This window comes from Arvicola amphibius, chromosome 13, assembly GCF_903992535.2.
Source record: "Arvicola amphibius chromosome 13, mArvAmp1.2, whole genome shotgun sequence".
In the NCBI taxonomy this organism is placed as follows: domain Eukaryota; kingdom Metazoa; phylum Chordata; class Mammalia; order Rodentia; family Cricetidae; genus Arvicola; species Arvicola amphibius.
Window position 1 is genome coordinate 41,174,682 of NC_052059.1, and position 21,550 is coordinate 41,196,231.

Consider the following 21,550-nt stretch of genomic DNA (forward strand, 5'->3'; position numbering starts at 1 on the left):
GTAAAAAGAATCCTTAGCCTGGTTACAAATCAGGGGCATGCAGCCTCAGACTGACACCTGACGTGACCTTAGGCTATAAGGCTGAAAATGATAACCCCTGCCATACAGTGAGGGGGCAGAGTGATGACTTACTTGGTGATGAAGAATGCCCACTGCTCTCGGAGAGGACCAGAGTTTACTTCCCAGCTGCTCACAGCCTCCTGTAGCTACCGTTCCAGGGATCCAATGCATTCTTCTAGCCTCTGGGGTACCCACACACATATGGTATACATTCCGAAAGACACATACACATAAAGAAAAATAAGGGGGAATTCTAGGCCTTATCCCCCAAATGTGACTTCTCACAACATACATGCAAAACGCTGTGTCTGGAGCAGGTGGACATAATATTTGAGATCTGGAAGGAATCCACCAAAATGAGGTCCTGTCATGACTGAATGGTGCCTTAAACAATACCAATTCAATTCTCCTCTACCCCGTCTTAATCTTGTTTTTCAAGTGATGGTCTATATTAGAATCACCTGAGGAATGCAGTAAGTATTCACAGTACATACCTAGCTCAACCAGAATCTCTGGGTATGGGCCGGAGAAACTGCAAGCTTACCAGACATCCAAAGATATGTATGTACCTGAATCTGCAGCTCAGCCCCCAGAAAAGTTTTCCTTTTTAGTTTCTTTGCCGTCACAAAAGACACAAGAAATTAAAGTCCAAAGCAAAGGTTGAGGGCACCTGTCCCTGCCGTAACATTTCCAAAAGCCCCGTGAACACGCGTTGCTGACCAGCTGATGCAAACACCATTTTACGAGGCTCTGCCACACAGTACCTACTGATCAGTGTTTAAGTGAACCAAATGAATTGCAATGCCTAGGCCTGTGTTTCACTGCCCTTGACCATGTGGGTTTCTTGTTGCTGGGTAACCCATTTCTCGAGGCGACTAGGTATTTCGTGGCGCTGAATTAAGGAACAATGGATCTTTGGCTATTTATTTCTCTGTGATTTTAATAAAATCTCTTCACCTCAGAGACAGCACCTGTTTCAGTTTGCTTTCTTCTCATTGGAACATTTCAAAACAACTGACTTCTTCTGTGTGCCCTTTTACTCACCGGTCCCCTAGACGACTGGCTTGCCAGACACTGCTCACATGAGTAGGCTAAGTCACTGACAAACGTAGCCGTGCCATTGTAGTGACTACACGAGACAGTGTGTAGGTTAGACGTGCCATTGTAGTGACACAAGACAGTGTGTAGGTGTCTTTAAACCCCTTTCCATTCTGCCTTGACAGCAATGAAAACTACAAAAGAAGCACCAGGCAAGGTGCTGATCTCTGCCTGCTGCGTTAGCAATGTTCGGTGAAGCACTTGGTCTTGGACAGTCGAGTACAAGACGAGCCCCGAAGGGCAGAATCTGACAGGAGAGGACAGCAAGGGGAGGAGTCACAGAAGGTCCTGGGGGTCACACTGGAAGAGGAGTCAGATGTGGCTCCATAACTGTCACATGGTCTCGGAAAAGGCAGATGAAGGCCAGATATTTTACGTAGATGTATGATGTCATACATGCATGAGAATCAACAGCCTGCTAAATTCAATTGGTGGTGATTAAGAGGAGACCTCTAGCCAGGCGGTGGTGGCGCACGCCTTTAATCCCAGCACTCGGGAGGCAGAGGCAGGCGGATCTCTGAGTTCGAGGCCAGCCTGGTCTACAAGAGCTAGTTCCAGGACAGGCTCTAGAAACTACAGGGAAACCCTGTCTCGAAAAAAAAAAAAAAAAAGAGAGAGACCTCTAACAAAAGAGCTCTCACATGCTCAGAAATGGTCTGTAACATTACAGACTCGTAGTATTTCTGAAAGTCATGACCAGTTTACTTTCCCTGGGGCTCTCTGAGCTTTGCCAGAGAAAGAAAAAGCATTAAGGAAGGTTGAGACCGGGCGGGGTGCAGCTCAGCAGTCCCGCAGTTGCTTAGTGTGTGAAAGGCCTGGACTCCATGCCTGGCACTCTGCCCTGCTATCAGCACTTTAACGTTGCCTCTCAAGAGCCGTGGCCCACCAGACCCAAGCAGGGAATCACTAGACAAACGAGTGCTCCAATTTCACAGCAGCCCAAATTGTTTAATAGACTGGGGCTCAAACAGAATAGCCTAGATCACTTTCCTAAGTCTCCCTGTAAACCAAGCGGCTCAGGCCTGTAACCCTAGCACTCAGGCGAAGCTAAGGCTGGAGAATCGAGGGTAACTGAGACTGTACAGCGGAGCCCACGGCCAACCTGGGCTTCACGGTGAGACTCTGATTGGTCAAGCAAACACTAGAGTCTCCCTGTAAATGTTTCCTACACACTCAAGAACACACAATGATTTAGTAATGGGAGATATCTGACATTTCAGAAACAGATAATGTAGCCCAAAGAAGGCTCAAGTGTTAAGAGTTGGCTGTCAGCTGATGGGCTTTGGGGAGTAGCTAGAGTTTAGGGGCTCTGATGTCGACAGAGGATTAGTGCACTCATGGATTCATAGCTTGATGGCGTCGCTGGGGAGTGATGAAATCCGGGCGATGGGGACTTGAAGTAGGCCAACGGGTGCGTGCCCTGGCCTTTAGTACATGCCTGTATGCGGCAACCGTCTCTGGCAGGTGGGCGCAGAAGCACTCCTAAAGACTGTGGCTCTGTAGTTCCAAGGCTAGCCCCAGCACAGCACTGTGCTTCTGCAGAGAGACCAGCAGAATGCTTGCCTGGCAGCACAGGTTATTTTCAGTTGTTTTTTATGCTTTTTTTTTATAGCTTCCTAGTAGGTTTTTGGTTTTTTAGTCTCATTTACCAAAACAGCTATATTTTTCTGAAATGATGCTTGCTTCCCTCAACACTATGTAACACAAATTGGAGGGGGGGAGGGAGGGAAGGAAGGAAGCAGGCAGGCAGGCAGGCAGGCAGGCTTTGGAACTAATCAGGAACAGTCATAGTTTGCCTCTGGTTTCCTTTCCACGTGTTCATCCTGCCATCCTGGAACTATCACCCTCAACTGCTCGACTAGTCTCCGCAGATCAATTCCTACTGGACATCTGGGAAGTGCGTTTCCCAGGAGTGTGGATGGGGAAGCCATACTTAAGCTAAAGGGTCTACAAGGTTGACTGATTAAAGCCTGGTGGTTGCTGTGTAGCTGGGACGTTGCAGACCCATAGCCAAGTTATCTTTATTTCAAACCTGTTAGAGCCCTTCACTGCTCACCTTCACGTCTGACGTAACACCCTTGGACGACCAGGTCAACTCTTTTTGGAAGTCATTAACAGGCCACTCACTTCCACCAACCCAAACTAGCCCAGCCCCTCCCACCAACACATTTGAGAAGTGCCTGATGACTACTCTGTCACTGTATGATGAAGTTGAATCCACATCAGAACATGGAAAAACCTGAATTTGTTATTTAGCCCAAAATTAAACAATCTCTTCCCCTCGGAGGCAAGGGCTGTTTTACACAGACAGATGAATGAATGTGTTCACTCCCCAGCTTATGCTTACTAACTTGCCACTGTGCTGGGGGTGATGAGACTCCCGGGCTTTGTGACTAAAGCTACTGCTGCAGAGATTCACAAACCCCGAATCACATAGGCTGAGCTGCCGCTCTCCTCTCCTGAGGATTTTCTTACAGCTGACTTGCACTTCCAGTGTTGACACGCTTCTCACCAACAGGGACGGAGCTATTCTTGGCTCTTGGGAAAACATGATCCACGGACTGGTGATGGTCGTGAATAGCTGAGCATTTGGAAACATTTGTAACAATCTAAAAGGGCATCTTATGGTGTTGCATCAAAATTAATTAAAGGGGGACCGATTACTTTGCGTGACTTTTAACACTTCATTTTCCGGTGACAACTTTTATTTTACCAAAGAATGAGGTCATGACATTAAAATTTTAAGTTCTACATTTTTGAAAAGTTATCATTCAAACTGGTTAATAAAACTTACAGGGCACCACTGGGTGTGACAGTATACTATTTCGTGTAAAACGTCAGCAAGTTTTTCAGCCTGAAACATGAAAATCCTCACGAGTGCTGTGTTCCATGATTGCCGGAGAAACACAAAAGTCTACTCACCACGGCTTATGAGCTGATGACAGATCACAGTGAGGACACCACCCAAATTCAACCTGGCAAACAAATGAGTCTTATGGGGGTCAATTAATGGGACCAGAAATGACTCAAAAACAGGTGTATCACCAAAAGCTCACCCCAGCAATGGGTGCTGGCTCACAAAAGCTGGAAACCTGCGATGCATCACACAGCCTGAGGCAGCTCACAGGTAGGAGGGTGTCCTGGCTCAGCTGGTCTGAGCCTCCTCTAGGCAGCTTGGCTGATCTGAGGGTCTCTCAGCAGTCCTTACAGGTTACACACATTTGGGGAGGAGAGAGGAGCCTAGGCAGTCAGTTTCATCAGAGCCCTTCGGGTTATTTACTTCCTGAGCTTAAGGAGCTTCCCTGCAGAACACTTCACCTCCCCTTAGAACCCCAGTTCTCAACCTTCCTAACCTGCGACCCTTTAACACACTTCCTCATGTTGTGGTGACCTCCAACCCTAATTATTTTCATTGCTACTTCATAACTGTAATTTTGCTACTGTTATGAATCGTAATGTAGGTATCTGTTTTCTGACAGTCTTAGGCGACCCCTGTGAAAGGGTCATTCAAGACTCACCAAGGGGTTGTGAGCCACAGGTTGAGAAGCAACAGCTTAAACGATGCTGTGTCTTAACAAGCTTCTCTGAACGGGTGTGGCTGGCTTCCCTTCCTGCAGTCTCATGGCTGGCTATGCTCTCACCAGGACACTGAGAGTTCCCACAGAGAAACAGCAATGTTAAAACATAGTGGAATGCTGGGAAGAGATGCCAGTCCAGACATCAGGGCACCAAGCAGACCAGGCCCCTTTTCCATATCCCAGTCAAAGCACTAAATGAACAGAGCGATGGGTGCATACTGAGAGCTGCAAGAGAGAAATGCCAAATCGCATATAAAGATTTATATCAGAATAACAGAAACTTTAAAAGCCTAAGGGCTTGTAAGGATGTATCTCACACTCTAAAGACAACAGTTGTCAACCCAGACTGCTACGCCCAGCAAAGCCATCGGTCAGAACTGAAGGAAAGATAAAAGCTTTTCATGATAAAAAAAACACTAGAGGAATTATGACCACTAAGCCAGCTCTACAGAGGTATTTGAAGGAATCTTTGAGGTTGAAAAACAAAAAGCAAAAACCATCCACAAGGCCACAAGAAACAATAAACGATGCTAAAATAATCAAGTGAGAGAGGAAAGAATCAATAAAATGATAGGAACTGAATATATTTTTCAGGGACAACTCTGAGTATTAACGGCCTCAATATCCCCAATCAAAAGGTGCGGTAGTATGGCGGCTGACCTTGGTGGCCAACTTGACTATGAAATAATCCAGGAGAGACACTGAGACCCCATCAGCACAGTGAGCCAGTGCAGAATGTAAGAGCGGTGACCTGCTCTTGGCCAGTGTCTCGGAAAGACTCTTGGCGCCAAAGTCAGGGGTACAGCGTTATTTAAAGCCAAAACCACACAGACCATGACTATATCAATGCATGATCGGTTTCAGCAGAACAGAGCAGTTACTCCACACAACAAAATAATTCACTTTGATTGATACTTTTATCAGTTATTTTAGTTTATGTTTCGTTGATACAAACATTATTTTGGTTAATGCATCTGGACCTTGGTCAGGGTCACGGAAATCCCAAATATGTTGCGAAGGTGAATGTGGCTGTTGGGGACAGAGGGCTGAGAAATAGAGACCTTAGCTCCTTCAGCTACACCTGGAGTCAATAACATGCAACTAGCCAGGCACTCCAAATATCAAAGAAGGAAGCAATTTGGGATTTTGGTTTTTTTAGGGGTTTTGTTTCTTTCTGCCTGCTTGCCCTCGCTCTCGCTGGCAACTTCATCTAGCCCACTGCTGGGACAAACCTTCGCTGCTATTAGAACCAATTTTTCAGGACTCCAAGATAGGCCAAAGAGCAGCTGAGACACCCAGCCTCATGGACGGAGCAACTACTCCCCCCCCCCCCAAAAAAAAAGGGTTTCTCTGTGTAAAAGCTCTAAATGTCCTGGAACTCACTCTGTAGACCAGGCTGGCCTTGAACACAGTGAGATCCACCTGCCTCTGCCTCCCAAGTCCTGGGATAAAAGGCTTGCGCCACCACTGCCTAGCCAACTACTGTATTCTTGACTTTTGTTGGGAGACAGCCATTATTGGACTAGCCAGACCACAGCTTGTAAGCCACTCTAATAAATCCCATATATATGTTCATTCCAGAGAATCCCAATACAAGTCGGAAGATAAAAAAGCAAGAACTCTTTGTTGCCTCCACGAAACACATCTCACCACAAAAGACATAAAAAAGGTGTTCCAAACCAGCAGACCTAGGGAACAAGCCGATGTCACCGTTCAATATCTGAAAAAAGACTATAAACCAAAACTAGTGAGAAAAGATAATGAAAGATACTTCATACCAATGAAAGGCACAATCCATCAAGATGACATTAAAATCCTAAACATATACGGACCAAACGCAGATATATCCAATTTCATAAAGCACATACATATTACAAGACTTAACGCAACAGATTCACCCCAGCACAGAAATAGTGACTTCAGTATAATATACCACTCTCACCAACAGACAGGTCATCCTCACAAAAAAGAAAACTACCTGAAATTACATCACAGATCAAATGGATTTAACAGATTTCTACAGAACATCCCATCCAAATATGAAGAATTTCTCTCAACAGCTCACAAAACTTTCTATAAAATAGATCATATATGAGGAAGCAAAGCAAGTCTTATCAAATAATAAGAAAAGCAAAACAATTCCTTGTAATCTATCGGATCACAATGGAGTAAGACTTCAAAGCAAAAGCAAGAGAAACCTTAATGTACACACAGAGCCATGGAGATTGAACAACACACTACTGAACAGTGGGTGGGCCCTTAAAGAAACCAAGAAGAAAATAAAAACATTCCTAAACTCACATGAAAATGAAAACACAAAATAACCTCTGAGATACACTGAAAGCAGTCCTGGATGATTTTTATTTTGGCTCTAAGTGTACATTAAGAAATCACAGAGCTCCCAAACAAATAACTGAATGACGATAGCAGCTGGAATGAGAAACATCCCTCATAAACTCAAGTGTTTCAACACTTGGTCTGCAGCTGGTAGCACTGTTTGGGGAAGTTAGGGAAGCATTGGGATGCAGAGCCTTGTATGTCAGTACGGGGGGGGGGGGACCTGGGGAGCAGGGGTTATTGCCTTATTCTACTTCTTGTTCTTTGTGATCTGTCAGCTTCCTGCTCCAGCCACCTGCTGCCATGCCGCCTTTGCCATTACCGACACCCTGTCTGGACCGGTAAGCCAAAGCTGCTTTTGGTCATATCTTATTACAGCAACAGAAAAGAGTAACTAATATAATGGTTAATCTTCAGGGTCTGGAAAAACAACAAGAAAGAGAAAGAGCTTCCTAGGACCAGAGTAGGGATGAATTATATGGAAACAAAGAAACAAGGCAAAAAAGAATCAATGAAATAAAGAAGTCTTTGAAAAGTTAAATAAGATAGACTCTTAGCCAAAGTAAACACATTGAATTTACTGGAGAAAATTGGGGTCATACAAGATACCAATGAAATTCAAAGAGCCATCAGATTTTTTTTAAAGTTTTTTTTTATAAAGATTTACTTATTATGTATATAACATTCTGCCTGTGCGCATATCTGCAGGCCAGACGATGGCACCAGATCTTATTATGGATGGTTGTAAGCCACCATGTGGTTGCTGGGAATCAAACTCAGGACCTCTGGAAGAGCAGCCAGTGCTCTTAACTCCTAAGTCATCACCATTATCTGATTCCAAACAGTAAACAAGCAGACAAAAAAAAAAAAAAACAAAACAAAACAACAACAACAAAAAAAACCCAGCATGATACTGTCACAAAAATCAGCGGAACAGAGCTGAGGGCCCAGATAGAAGCCCATGAACCTACAGCCTCCTGATTTTTTACTAAGATGCCAAAAATACACACTGGAGAAGCCAGCATCCGCCACAAATGGTGCTGGGGAAACTGGTTATCTACATGTAGAATGAAACTAATCTCTCAACCTCCACAATGGATTAGGAGCCTCAACATAAGACCCTTTACCCTGCAACTGATAGAAGCACAGGCATCCACTTCAAGTCTAGGCACAGGTAAGGTAAGATCTTTCTGAAGAAGACTGATCACACAGAAAATAAAGTCAACAGTCAACAAACGAGACCTGATGAAACTGTAACGCAGTCAATAAATGAAGAGGCAGCCCAGAGAACGTGAGAAAATCCTTGACAGCTATAAGCCAATGTGCAAATAGCTTAAAGAATTAAAAATATAGAAAATAACCCAACTTTAAGGGGTAGGGAGTAGGGGACTGAACAGATTCTCAAAAGAAATAAAAATGGGTAACAGGATTTTTTCTTTTTAATGTTAAGCAATGACTTAAATATTCAGCCATCAGGGAAATGCCAACTAAAACTATCTTGACCTCACGCAATCAGAATGGCGATCAAATGCTAGTCAAAGATGTAGGGAAAGGTGACACATGGCCTCTGTTGATGAGAGTGTAAATTAATAATATAGCCAGTAGAACCAGTGTGCAAGCTCCTCGAGAGGCTAACACAAGAACATCCAGCTGTATCATTTCTGAGCATGTATCCAAAGGGCTCCACATCCTGCTTGTACACAGATACTGCATGGCCATGTTCACTGCTGTGCTACTGACTAGACAGGAAACTGAACTGGCCTAGATATCCACCAACTGATGAATCAGTAAAGTGTGGTGCATGGACAGAGCAGAATCATCATCAGCTGCAAGGAAAAATGAAATAAACTGGAAAATCCACTAAATAAGAACTAACCAAGGCCTAGCTTTGACATTTTAGACTTGTGGGTATAACCTGGAGTGTCTGGAGAGTCAGGAAACGGGGTGGGAGAGGGATCAATGGAGGAGAAAGCAGAATCAATGCAATAGGAAACCGGGTATATAGAGCTTTAAACGAGGGATTAGGCAGGGCTGGGGAAGGGAGTGGTGAGGGTTTTGTTGTTTGTTTTTTTTTTTTTTTTTTTTTTTTTGGTTTTTCGAGACAGGGTTTCTCTGCAGCTTTTTTTTTTTTAGAGCCTGTCCTGGAACTAGCTCTTGTAGACCAGGCTGGCCTCGAACTCACAGAGATCCGCCTGCCTCTGCCTCCCGAGTGCCAAGACTAAGGATGTATTTAAAAGCCTTACAGAAGCCCACTACTTATCCACTAATTGAAAAATAAAATTTAAAAAACAAAAGGATTTTTTTTTTTCCCTTGAGAGAAGGTCTTTCTAGGTAATTCTGGTACTGATCATATAGACCATAATGAATGATCTGGCTCCACCCAACAGAGATCCTCCTATATGAGTACAAATGTTAGTCAGCGAAGCACCCGATTTCCAGGAACTCCTGGCTTCCTATCTCAGCCCCTCCGTGTCACTGTGGACACACTGAGTGGACCCGATCCTGGCACTCGGGCACACGGCTTCAGAATCCCAGCTCTTCAGAGTCACTTTAGACACCAATTTCTAAGTCAACACTAGTTACTGTCTGTTGTTTTCAACTCTTTAAACTCAAACCTTAAGTTTTATATTTACACTACAGATTACTGACACCTGAAAACTGACTTCCACGCTTTTCCCACTCCTGTCCGCACAGAAGCGCGTGGTTCTCACTACAATCCTTTACACTTGGCCCCCGCGTAACATTTATAGTTGGTATTTAAATTTTCTTCCAAATACATATCTTTGCCGGATAGAAATATGTCACCAAAACATCAACAGCTTCAGCACGCCGCCTGAGCACTGATTTTGTTTTTGTTTTTCCCTCCTGGCTATGTGCATATGCTAAATATAGTATAATCAAGGAGATTTAAGTATCTACCAAGCCAATGAAGGGCAAAATTAGGATTAGTGATGTAACTCAGTAGCCAAGTGTTTGCCTGACACAGGAGGCCACAAATTCAAACCTCAAAGTCATCCGTGTAACCACACAAACACTTAAAATTTGTTTAGTCTCCACAGAAACTACTGTAGTGTGTATGACTATAACTTAACTATTACTAGAGATTTTCAGTGTTAAAATGGGCTTTTTAAGTAAGAGGTAGAGAGGGCTATAAAGAGAAAGGCATCCCCACATACCCACCCCAAATTCAAAGATACAAACATACACATAAAAAGTAGTAATGATATGTACTAGAAAGTATGCCTGTGAACAGAATTCTACTGAATCCTCTACAGAAAGCTTTAGACATGTGTGTACTGTCATGTCCAGCCGTACAATCTACAAACGGGCTCCTTACGTACTAACATGATCACCTACAACTGCTATTTTAAAAGAAAGAAACAATACACTACTCCAAATTACATTGGGAAACTTTTATTAACTTAAATTGGCAATCTTAATTTTGCCCACCAAGTTCTTTATATATGTCTTAAGATTTAGGTTGATAACCCTGCAGGTGTTTTTACCTGCAGAAACATGAAGACTTGCAGTTATCTTCGTCCTGTAATGATTAAAACGAAGTTCAAATAATCAACAACTTACTTCTCTAAAACACTTAGAAGATATTCTGAGGAGTGCTTCAAAGTTCTGTGTATAAATAATGATTGATACATTTAAGATATTGATGCTGAAGATAAATATTTCTTATATAAAACATTGTTTTCACACACCACTGTTCTAATGAGGCAGTTATTAGATATATTTTCATACTAAAGAATAAAGCATCTTTGTAGTTAGTTATTTTATTTATAGGATTCTTAGCAATGAAGAACTTTGTATCTAACAACAGAAAACAGGCATACTGCTAGTGATGTTCAGTAGAGGAAGCAAAAAAGATGGCTGAAACAAAAGAAACCAGCAATTTGCATCATACATTCTTTATATAAACAGTCCATTCTGAGCAGCAGACTCAAACATAGACAAAACGCTTTCAAAGGTTCGTGAGGCGCTCCATGGGCGATGACATTCCCCACACACTGAAAAGGAAAGGGACAATAGCAGAGACCACAGTATAATAAAGAGCTACAGCACATTAACACCGGCAGCCAGCCTCCAAGTTCTCACTCAGATTGGCAACTGAAACTTCACATCCACGTGGGCCTCTTTAGCTAAGGTCACAATTTCAGAGAGCTTCACAACCTGGAAGAGAACAGGGCATCTCTGAATCTATGTTCATAAAAGGTGAACACACATTATAAACCAAGGCAAAATAAATATAGAACCTTTTTCACTTAAAACACTAGGGATATTTTGACATTGCTGTAAGTCACACAACTGCCTTTTAGGAATTGACACTTGCAAGATTGTCATGTCTGACATTCTTCATAACCTACAGTCAACTAAATATGTCTGATAAAGATCTATACTAGATATGTCTTACCTAAATTTTATCTTGAAGACAAAAACAGTGAGTATCCTTTAAGATATCCCACAATTCAAAGCACAACTAAATAAAACAAAACCTACTTTGAAAAAGCTTACAAGCTTAATTGATAATATTAGGGTAGGAGTTTGGATATAAGAATTGCTGATATATTTTCTGTGAGGTAACACTAACCAATAAAAATTCTAATGCCCTGTAAGATATGAGACTATCTATTTCTATACAAAATGTCATACAAATTAAACATCTAAAACCAAAACTCAGCTTCTCTCCTAGTAGTTAGAAAAAAAAAAGAGTCTGGAGTTAGAGAAATATGAGTTCAAATAAGTGAATTTATATAAGCTATTTCTTCATCTATATACATGGAAATTTTACCACCAGGAGAATTCCTGCGGGGGGGGGGGGGGAGGGAAAGGATTGTCAATCATAGTCAATACTACAAACTGAACTTCCAGTTTAGGAGAAAAATACAGAGAACAGAAGAACATAATAAATAGATGATACTCAGGGTTACAACTATTAAATCCAGACCAAGAAAGACTCTACAGGAGGACTGCTTTAAAACATGAGGGCTACAGATTAAGTGCACTTACATATTACCCAGCTGCAGTACAGTCTGACCCCAAGTCTAACAGAAGAGCCTAGATGGTATGAGATAACTGCTCAACTTTCACAACGGAATGCCACATCCTGTTTAGACAACAGGAATTCCTTTCCGTCAGCACACTACTTCACCTTCATATACATGATTTGGATGTATAAAATGACGCCCATGGGGATTTACTAACTAATAATGAACGAGAGAAGAAATAGGTAAGAACTTAGATTAGACCAGATTGGGTATAAATTGGTCACTGTTTAATATGGATAATAGATATAAGGTATGAGAGGTTCTGAAAAACAATTTTTAAATTCATTGCCTTCAAACTCTTCTGCATTGTACAATTTGTACAAGAATTTCCCCTCACTTATGCTGATTTCTTCTAATAATCTCCTACTTGCTCACCACCTGACTGGATCCTTAGACAGAAATTCCTACCTTTCCTGCTGCATTTGAGGCTGAGCACAATCTTTACCCCCATTGCAATACACATACACACACACATACACATATATATGTTTGTGTGTGTGTGTATGTGTATTGCAGTGGGGGATATATATGTTTGTGTGTGTGTGTATGTGCGTCACTCCCCAGAATTAAGTTTGTTTTCCATATAACTAGATTAAGCAATAATATTAGCAGTATTAATATTAGCAGTATTAGCTGGTTCATTTCAGAATCTAAAGGTCTACAGATCCTGTCCATCATCAGAGTCCACTTACCATTTTAGCAGCTTCATCCAAATCATCACAAGCAAGAATTTTAAGTCCACTGTCTGCTATTAGTACCTTCGCATCATCAACTTGTGTACCTAGAAATGATTTATGCAAATATAAGTAAATGAGTTAAATATGTGTATACATACATGCATATATACATATATGCATAAATATATGTGTATATATATATGCATACAGGCACGCACACACATAATACGTACAATCTTTTTCACATTATATATATGTATTTCAGCACGGAAGTTTCTATTACTTAACACAAATATTTAAGAAAAATATCCTAAGAACTTGGAACTACCTTGTGAAATACTTCATTTTACCATATCCATAGTAATAAAAGCAAAACCAGAATCTCAGAAAAAAATCACTGTTATGGAATATTATTTTAACTATATTATTTTAACTAAGTAAGGATACGTTACATTTAAGTTGTGGAATATCACTTTAACTGTGTAAAGGTAAAGTTACATTTGTTTATGCTACACTTGTTTAAAGATGTAAGGATGTATGTTTAATTACGTAAAGATGTGTTGCATCTGTTTCACCCTGCCTGCTCAAGGCACCTGATTGGTCTAATAAAAAGCTGAACTGCCAATAGCTAGGCGGGAGAGGGATAGGAGGGGCTGGTGGGCAGAGAGAATGAGGAGAAGAAATCTAGGCAAAGGAGAAAGAGGAGGAGAGCACAAGGGGGACGCGCCTGGGGCCAGAAGCCATGCAGCGCCAGCAAGACATGGAGACGGCAGGAAAGTAAGATAAACAGAAAAAAGGAAAGGTAAAAAAGCCCTGAGGAAAAACACAGATACAGACAGACTAAAATAAGTGATAAGGCTGAGCATTCATAACTCATAGTAAGTCTCCCTGCCATGACTTGGGAGCTGATTGGCAGTCCAGAAGAAAAAGCCTAACACATCACATTACACAGAGCAAAACTTTGAGCATTTTCGCCCAATGTAGTAAATTTAAAAAAAAAAAAAAAAAAAAGTCACACTGGTGTCTGAGAGAGAGAGATGTCCCCGACAGGTTCATGTATCTGAACATCAGTCCCCAGCTGCTGGCGCTGTTTGGGAAAGCTACAGAGCTCCTAGGGTAGAGGGCTTGGGGGAGGAAGTGCATCACTAGAGATGGTTTGCAGCCTCATCCTACTTTACTGTGTGTGTGACTGAGATGTGATCTCAGCTTCTTCTCCTGCACAGTGCCCGTTCCACATTAAGCCTATCTTGTCCTCTGAAACTGTAAGGCAAAATAAATTCTTCCTTAGGCTGCCTTTTTGTTTTTGTGTTGTTTTTTCGAGACAGAGTTTCTCTGTGTAACCCCAGCTTTTCTGGAACTTACTTTGTAGACCAGGCTGGCCTTAAATTCAGAGATCTGACTGCTGGAATTAAAAGTGTGCACCACCCACACCTTAAGCTGCATTTGATCATGGTATTTTAATCACAGCAACAGAAAAATACTAACAGTTTCCAAGTTTTGTATTTAATGCTTTCACTGAAAGGATATAGCTATTTGTAAAATTATACTTTAAATTAACTGTGTTCCTTACAATTACAGCATTTAAACGATTGGAAACAATATTTTTAACACTCACCTTGTAACCGTACCACAACAGGTATTCTGATTTCTAAATCTTTAACTGCCATAACTATTCCTTTTGCAATAACATCACATCTCATAATTCCTCCAAAAATGTTGACCAGAATAGCCTGCACCTGTCAATAAAGTAAATATTAAAGGAATAAGTATTTGTCCTTTTCTTCCAAAACAGCAGGATATGTGTCTTATAAAAACAAGTTCCATGGAACATTTTCAGATAAAACCATCATTTTCTTTTCTATCTTTCAGTTCACTACCAACCAAAACTTACTTCCACTAATTTCAGTATTTGCTTAGATTTGTTTTCTACTACATCTCTTACAACAAAACCTTGTAATTCAGTCTTCTTCCTATTTACCAACACAACACTGCAGGTCACATCCGACAGCAATGTCACAGGAAGCGTCTCTATTAGTACCCGTCACCTGCTGTTGTCTGCACTCAGCTGTAGTGACATTTCATTTGTATTTTAATAAATAAAGCTTGCCTGAAGATCAGAGAGTAAAACAGCCACACTGGTCAGCCTTACAGACTGGGCAGTGGTGACACACACCTTTAATCCCAGCCCAAGGGAGGAATATAAAAAGGGAGGAGACAGGTCTCAGCTCAGTCTCATTCTGAGGTTACTGGAAGCAGGATTGCCATTTCGGTCTGAGGTAGAGGTGAGTCAGTGGCTGGCTGCTTTACTTTTCTGACCTTCAGGTTGAACCCCAACATCTGTCTCTGGGTTTTTATTATTTGTGCTACATTCAGTCCTATCAATACAATAAGTCATACTACTTCTACAACTCCTCCTCTGAATCACAGCTGAGCCTGCCATCTCAGGTGCTCTTTCAGTGTTCTTCACTGTTGCCTGGGCATCAGCCCTCTCCTGATGAAATCCTGTCTCTATCAGTTTATTCCGTCCCCTTCGACGAGACTGAGGGGCCAGGTTCTATTGTTTTCCTCATCTCCCCAACTCCTAAGAACTCAAGTTGTCCCAATATGCGGAGGACTTTCAAATCTATCTCCAGTCATTAGAAGCTGTTTAACTCCTGGGGCTGGAGAGAGAGCTCAGCAGGGAAGAATGACTGGTATTCTTGCAGAGGACCAGAGTTCAGTTCCCAGCACCCACACTAGGTGGCTTATGAGCACCTGCAACTCCAGCTTCAGGAGATCCTCTTCTGGATTCTATGGGCACCCACTTGCACATATACACACAAACACACACATATACATGAATGAAAATAAACAATGCTTTTAAAAGTATAACATATTTACAATTGTTTACATGGCCACACATGGATTCTAAAGTCCTTAACCACTTGCCCCTGCACTACAACAGGTACCAACTCCCAGGATGTCTCATTTTAGCTGGATCCTTAGTGTAAAACAATAGTAATAATACATGTAGTAAATAACTATGAGATTCCAAGGGAAAGACAGTAAAAAAAAATCTTTTTTGATTCTATCCAGGAACAAGGAATATTTCTCCATCTTCTAGTATCATCTGTGATTTCCTTTTCCTAAAGTCTAATGCCAAAAACCTAAATATTGTCAGCAACATCAACAACATTTATTAATGAACTGAGTAATTATGCATGGGTACATCTATTTTCACAATCCCAGGCTTTTGCAGTCAAATAATACCACCAAGACTCTTCCATATGAATGGTTCCCATGCTAGTTCACTAGAGGCATTAATATTATCTTTATCTAATTTAATCAAATTTCTTCAGTTTGCTAAATTTCAACATTAATTCCATCAAAGGTTCTCTTACTTGTATCTGAGTTATAAGATTTCAATTCCTATTTTCAAACTATGAATGTTCTGAATTTTAATGTTGAATCAGCATAATGACATCTACCAATTAACTAAGTCACTTCTCACAACTCCAATTCTAACCCACAAGCTCCACCCTTACCTTTTTATCTGAAGTGATAAGCTTAAATGCTTCTGTTACTTGCTGGACTGTGGCACCTCCACCAACATCAAGGAAGTTGGCTGGAATCCCTCCATGTAGCTTTATTATATCCATTGTGGCCATAGCCAACCCAGCACCATTTACTATCAAGAGGGAAAGATGATTCGTATAAGGAACAGAGAAAATACATGAAGTTGTGCAAAGCCACCTCTAAGAGGAAAACCCAGTAGGTACCTAGGCAGCCTATGTTCCCATCCAGGCCAATGTAGTTAAGATCTGCCTTAGCTGCCTGTTTGTCCCTTTCGTCTTCCTGGGTCCAGTCCTGGAGATCAAAGATCTTCTTTTGGCGATATGCTGAATTTGAATCAAAATTGATCTTTGCGTCCATACATAACACTTTGAGAGGAAAATGAAGAAAGTAATCTTAATTTTATGACAGATACAAAGAACTATCCAATAATATATATGGTTTAGTTTAAGAGTAAAGAGCACATTTTAATTTGTTACTTACTCAAAGTACTTTATGTTCACAATGAATTCAAACTGTTTCTCAAAGAAAAATAGGAATTTAAAATACCCCATTTACTTTTCCTACAGCTATCCCAGCACCAAAGAACAAAAAGAAGAAAACTTTCCTAAACAACATTACACATGTGTAATGGCTGTGTTCTTAGCTAAAAACCTTTCCCTTGGGCCCAGACACCACACCTTCTTACCACCGAAGGATACGGTTTGTTGAAAAATCCTAAATCCACTCCCCTCTTATAACGGCTAAGTCTCCCGACTTGCAGAGCAGCGCTAACAGGGCCAACCTCCCTCGAGTCCTCCTCCTCCTCACTCTGCTCTCCGGGCAGCGGAGCTCCTAAAACCTGAAGGAGTCAGCAAATTATGGTCCAGGGACCAGAGGGCCTTTGCCTATTTCTCTGTATTTCTGAACTGACAATGTGATTCAAAGTTTAAAAAGATTATGAAGAATAAGCAGAAAAGGGGAACAAAATAAGTAAAACTCCAAAACCCAAGACTGTGAATGGGTGATAAAGCAAAAAATACTTAGGAACTACCAACCTGGTAACTACTTGCTCCTGTTTTGCTCCTCTATCATTCTTACTTTTTTTCCTTTAACTTTTATTTTTGAGGTATTATGTGCATCTAACCCAGAGCACAGCACACAGTAGGGAAGTTCTTCCCTGATCTACATCCTAAACCCTGGCTGTTCCAGACAGGGTCTTAGGAGTCAAACTCACATTCCTCCTCCTTTGGCTTCCCCAGGAATTACAGGCATGTGAACCATGCCCAGCACAAACATCCCCATGAAGGTGACTTCTGACTTGGTCTTTCCACACCCTACTCTTTCCTCCTCAGTATAGGGTAAGAACACAGAAGCAGAATTCTGGTACAAGATTCAGAAGCTGGGAGATTCTTAACTTAGAGGAGAAGAGCTGGGGATTTTTAATGCTTCTACGTCCAACACACCCATCACTGCCTGCTTCATCATGGGAAATGGAAGCTGGAACTTGGTTCAGGCAGAATAAAACCTTGACAGGCCCAAAAAAGTAAGCACAGGTGATCAGGCTTCCCGCACCCACACAGCCTCTATCACAGAAAACCCTGCACAGGTTGATCTTCAAAGCACCAGAGATGAGGTTATATTCTGCAGGCCTAAGGAGCCAGATCAGAGAGCTCTGGCACCAAGTGGCTGTCACTCAGAAACGCTCGTCAGCTTCGAAGGACACACTGATTTCTCCTGATGAACTACTGAGACTGCAGCCCTCACCATGACCAGTAGAAAAAGGGCCAGTGTAGTAGGGCAGCCATGTCTTTAATCTTTCTAACTAGTATGCTCTATGGACTACAATATTACATTTTATTGCTTTATTTTTTAAATTGGTTTTAGTGTTTATGCTTTTATACTTTGTTGTGTGTTTTAACTGTAACTCTCTGAAAAAAGCTTCTGCCTATCCTTTCTTTAAACCTAATACTCGATATTGTCTCTACTACTCGTCAGAAGTCCAGAAACAATATACTCTCCTTTACGTTTACTTTAACTCTTTAGTCCTTTGCTACTTGAGTGTTTCCTTAGCTCTACAATAAGAAACTCAGGGATAGAGAGATGATTCAGCAGTTAAGAGCATTGGCTGTTCTTCCAGAGGACCAGACTCAATTCCCAGTACACACATAGTGGCTGACAACTGTAGATACAGTCCCAGGGAACCTGACTCCCTCTATTGACATCCCCAGGCACAGCACATATGAGGTACATAGATATACTTTCAGGCAAGCACTTATAAATAAAAATGAATCTCAAAAAAATAAACGATAAGCCTAAAAACTACATTTCCCACAAGTGTCCTTGTACTGCTGTCTCTGAACCTATTAGGAGGCACAAGTGTCTTGTACTATTCACACGTAACACTGGAATGGCTATTAAACCACTATATTTGCTACTAATGTAGTTAGCTTTCCTTCTGAACATAAAGTCAAGTGAAGGCAACTCACCTAAAGACTCACATAAAATAAAACAAACAAAAACAGTGGGAAAGGGTGGAAAACAAAGCTGGAAGACACAGTCACCCAACAGAAGTATAAAACACAAAGAAAGGCAGAAGCGTGAGAAAATAATCTACCGTAACACTACACTAGCTAACCACTTCACAGCCGGAAAAAGATGATGAGACAGCTTGAGAGCAGAAAACGAAGGCGGAGCTCCACTTTCAAAGACGGTCAGTGACTATGAGAGGACTACTGGGCAGACAAGGAGAGGGACATCAACTAAGGACCCAGACACAGAAGTCACCAAGGTAGACAAATCGTCAATAACTCAGAAGAGAAACTCAGGAAAAATTCAGCAAGGAAATTGAGGTGCTAAAAAAGAACCAAATATGAAGTATGGAAATGAAAAAAAAAATCAATCAACCAAATTAAACATGCACATACACACACACATCACAAAAAGGAAGCAGTGATTAAGTCAATAAATGATCCATCATACTAAATTAATATTGATAAGAGAAAAAAAATGACAGTTCTTATCTTTCATTTTCACATGAATTACATGCTGATGCACTGTTGCTAATTTCTGGATACTTACATTTGTATCATTTACTAAGAAACTGCTTGTCACTTTTGATATCTTCCTCACTATGAGCATACTTACTCTGTGACTTCTAACAACACTAGACAGGGCTGGAGAAAGCCTAAGGACATAGCACTGCCTGGGGAACTGGAACCTGACCCTCAGTGGCTAGGGCTTACAAGCAGGATTTTACTGCTGTTGGTAATGTGCAGAGAAGATAAGCTGTGAGACGCTTAGGTCTATAAATATCCTATTGCTTTCAAAGTAAAGTACAATAAAAGACTAGAAATCCAAACAGTATCATTTTAAGGCTATGAAGAAACTGCCCATTCCTTGAGAAGCAGTTCAAGTTGCTCTAGCTGAAACAATCCCAAATCTGCCCATAATCATCTCTCTAGCAAGAGTAAAACAACAAATGTTAAAAAGAATACAGCTATAGCCTTCCAACGCAGAAGCTCTAGTTTAGGGCCTTTAGGCTCCACCACATTTAGTCTTGGGTTCCAGATGTGACCTTAGGCAGTTTATTATTGCAGTATTTAGAATATCTTTGTTTCAAGACAGGTTTCTCTGTGTAACAGTCCTGGCTGTCCTAGAGCTCACGCTGCAGACCAGGCTGGCCTTGAACTCACAGAGATCCACCTGCCTCTGCCTCCCAAATGCTGGGATTACAGGCACGCACAACCACAGCCTGGCTAGAATATCTTTATTCCCTAATTTAACATCACTGCAGGAACTCCTGATATTGTATTAAACAAAATAATTAAATATAATTTACTATGGGAAAAAGAAGATACTTTTTCAGGATTCATCTAACACTTTCTTCTAGCTGTAATGAGTGTATTATTTACTAGAAACTTCTGGGAGCAAATATCTGAGCTTGCCAAAAGTGTGCCCAGAGACTAGCCAAAGGTTAGCAAGTTAAGACTGGAAAGAGTGGCCTCTGAGTCCAAGTGGGATAGCCCAAATAGAAAGTGAATATCTTCTTGTTCAGAGCTCTATGTCCTCGTCAATATATCAGAGCTGAGGTAAGGTCAAGAAAACAAGGATTCACTATTAACATGATTTCTGGCCTATTTCCTCCTCTTTATATTCACTTCTTCCCAAAAGATGAATAACAAATTATCTATCTTATGAAAGCAAATATCATAAATACATGTTCTCTTGGAGTGAGCTGCCCAGGAAAACAAGTTCTCTGCTAATCCAGGACAAATTCTGTCCTACTATGGACTAGTATTTGAGTAGGCAGATTATCTAATTCTGTAATTAAATTGTCATATTCATTTTGATTGAAATTCTGGCAGGGAATGGAAGTAATCACTGGAGGACCTCTAAGAGATCTAATGACAATGGATGATAAGCTATTTAAGCAAATCCATTCAGTTTTTTTTTTGTTTGTTTGTTTCTATTTTAAAGATAGGCTCTCACTATGTGGTCTTAGTTGACCTAGAACTCGCTATGTAAGCCAGGCTAGCCTCAGTCTCATAGAGGTATGCCTGCCTATGCCTTCCAAGTGGTAGGATTAAAGGCACGTACTACTATGGCCAACTCATAATTTTTTATATTATCCTGATGTTAGACCTTGTTTTGCCTTTACTTAAAAAACAGTCTCTTAAGTCTCCATCTTTCCATTATTCAGACAACTTCACTGAATACATTAAGATGTGTACTTCATCCTACCCAGTAGATATGCTCCCACAAAACTACACAAAACAGCAAGTCTAAATTTAGTTACCAAATATGTCTTTAAACTACCATTTTAAAGACTGCTATGGAAACATCTCCAAATTTATACTATATATTATGTTTTATGACAACAGTTTACAAAAAGATAACTATATTTTATCGAATACTTTTGGAACTAAAGATGTACCATCTGTCAATCTGTAATGCTTATAACTAGACCCTACAATACAGCTTTCTAAAGGCTCCCCCTGCTCCTAGCATAGCAGTATCCATGTCCCTAACAGAAACTGCTGGGATGAGGAGCTCAAGTCCTTCAGGTCACTGATCTGGGGCAGACAGCACATCTTTACAGGTAGTCACAATTCTTCAGGCAAGCTTTATATCTTGTTTCCCAATTTTATAATCTATAAAATAAAGACAACAATAACACCTACCTCACAGAAGTACCTGTCAATGTTAAAGAACT

The 21,550-nt window shown here is 41.0% G+C and overlaps 1 protein-coding gene across 1 annotated transcript in view; it reads right to left on the reverse strand.

The window, feature by feature from the left end:
• Window positions 1-10,471: 10,471 nt before the first annotated feature.
• Sucla2 (succinate-CoA ligase ADP-forming subunit beta) overlaps window positions 10,472-21,550 on the reverse strand; it is a 35,061-nt gene continuing 23,982 nt past the window's right edge. Inside the window, exons 7-11 of the mRNA XM_038309882.2 lie at window positions 16,563-16,724; window positions 16,329-16,471; window positions 14,420-14,540; window positions 12,820-12,908; window positions 10,472-11,252 (exon numbers count right to left, since the gene is read on the reverse strand). Coding sequence (XP_038165810.1) covers window positions 11,178-11,252; window positions 12,820-12,908; window positions 14,420-14,540; window positions 16,329-16,471; window positions 16,563-16,724 — 590 coding nt within the window. The 3' untranslated portion in view covers window positions 10,472-11,177. The remainder of the gene's footprint in view (window positions 11,253-12,819; window positions 12,909-14,419; window positions 14,541-16,328; window positions 16,472-16,562; window positions 16,725-21,550) is intronic.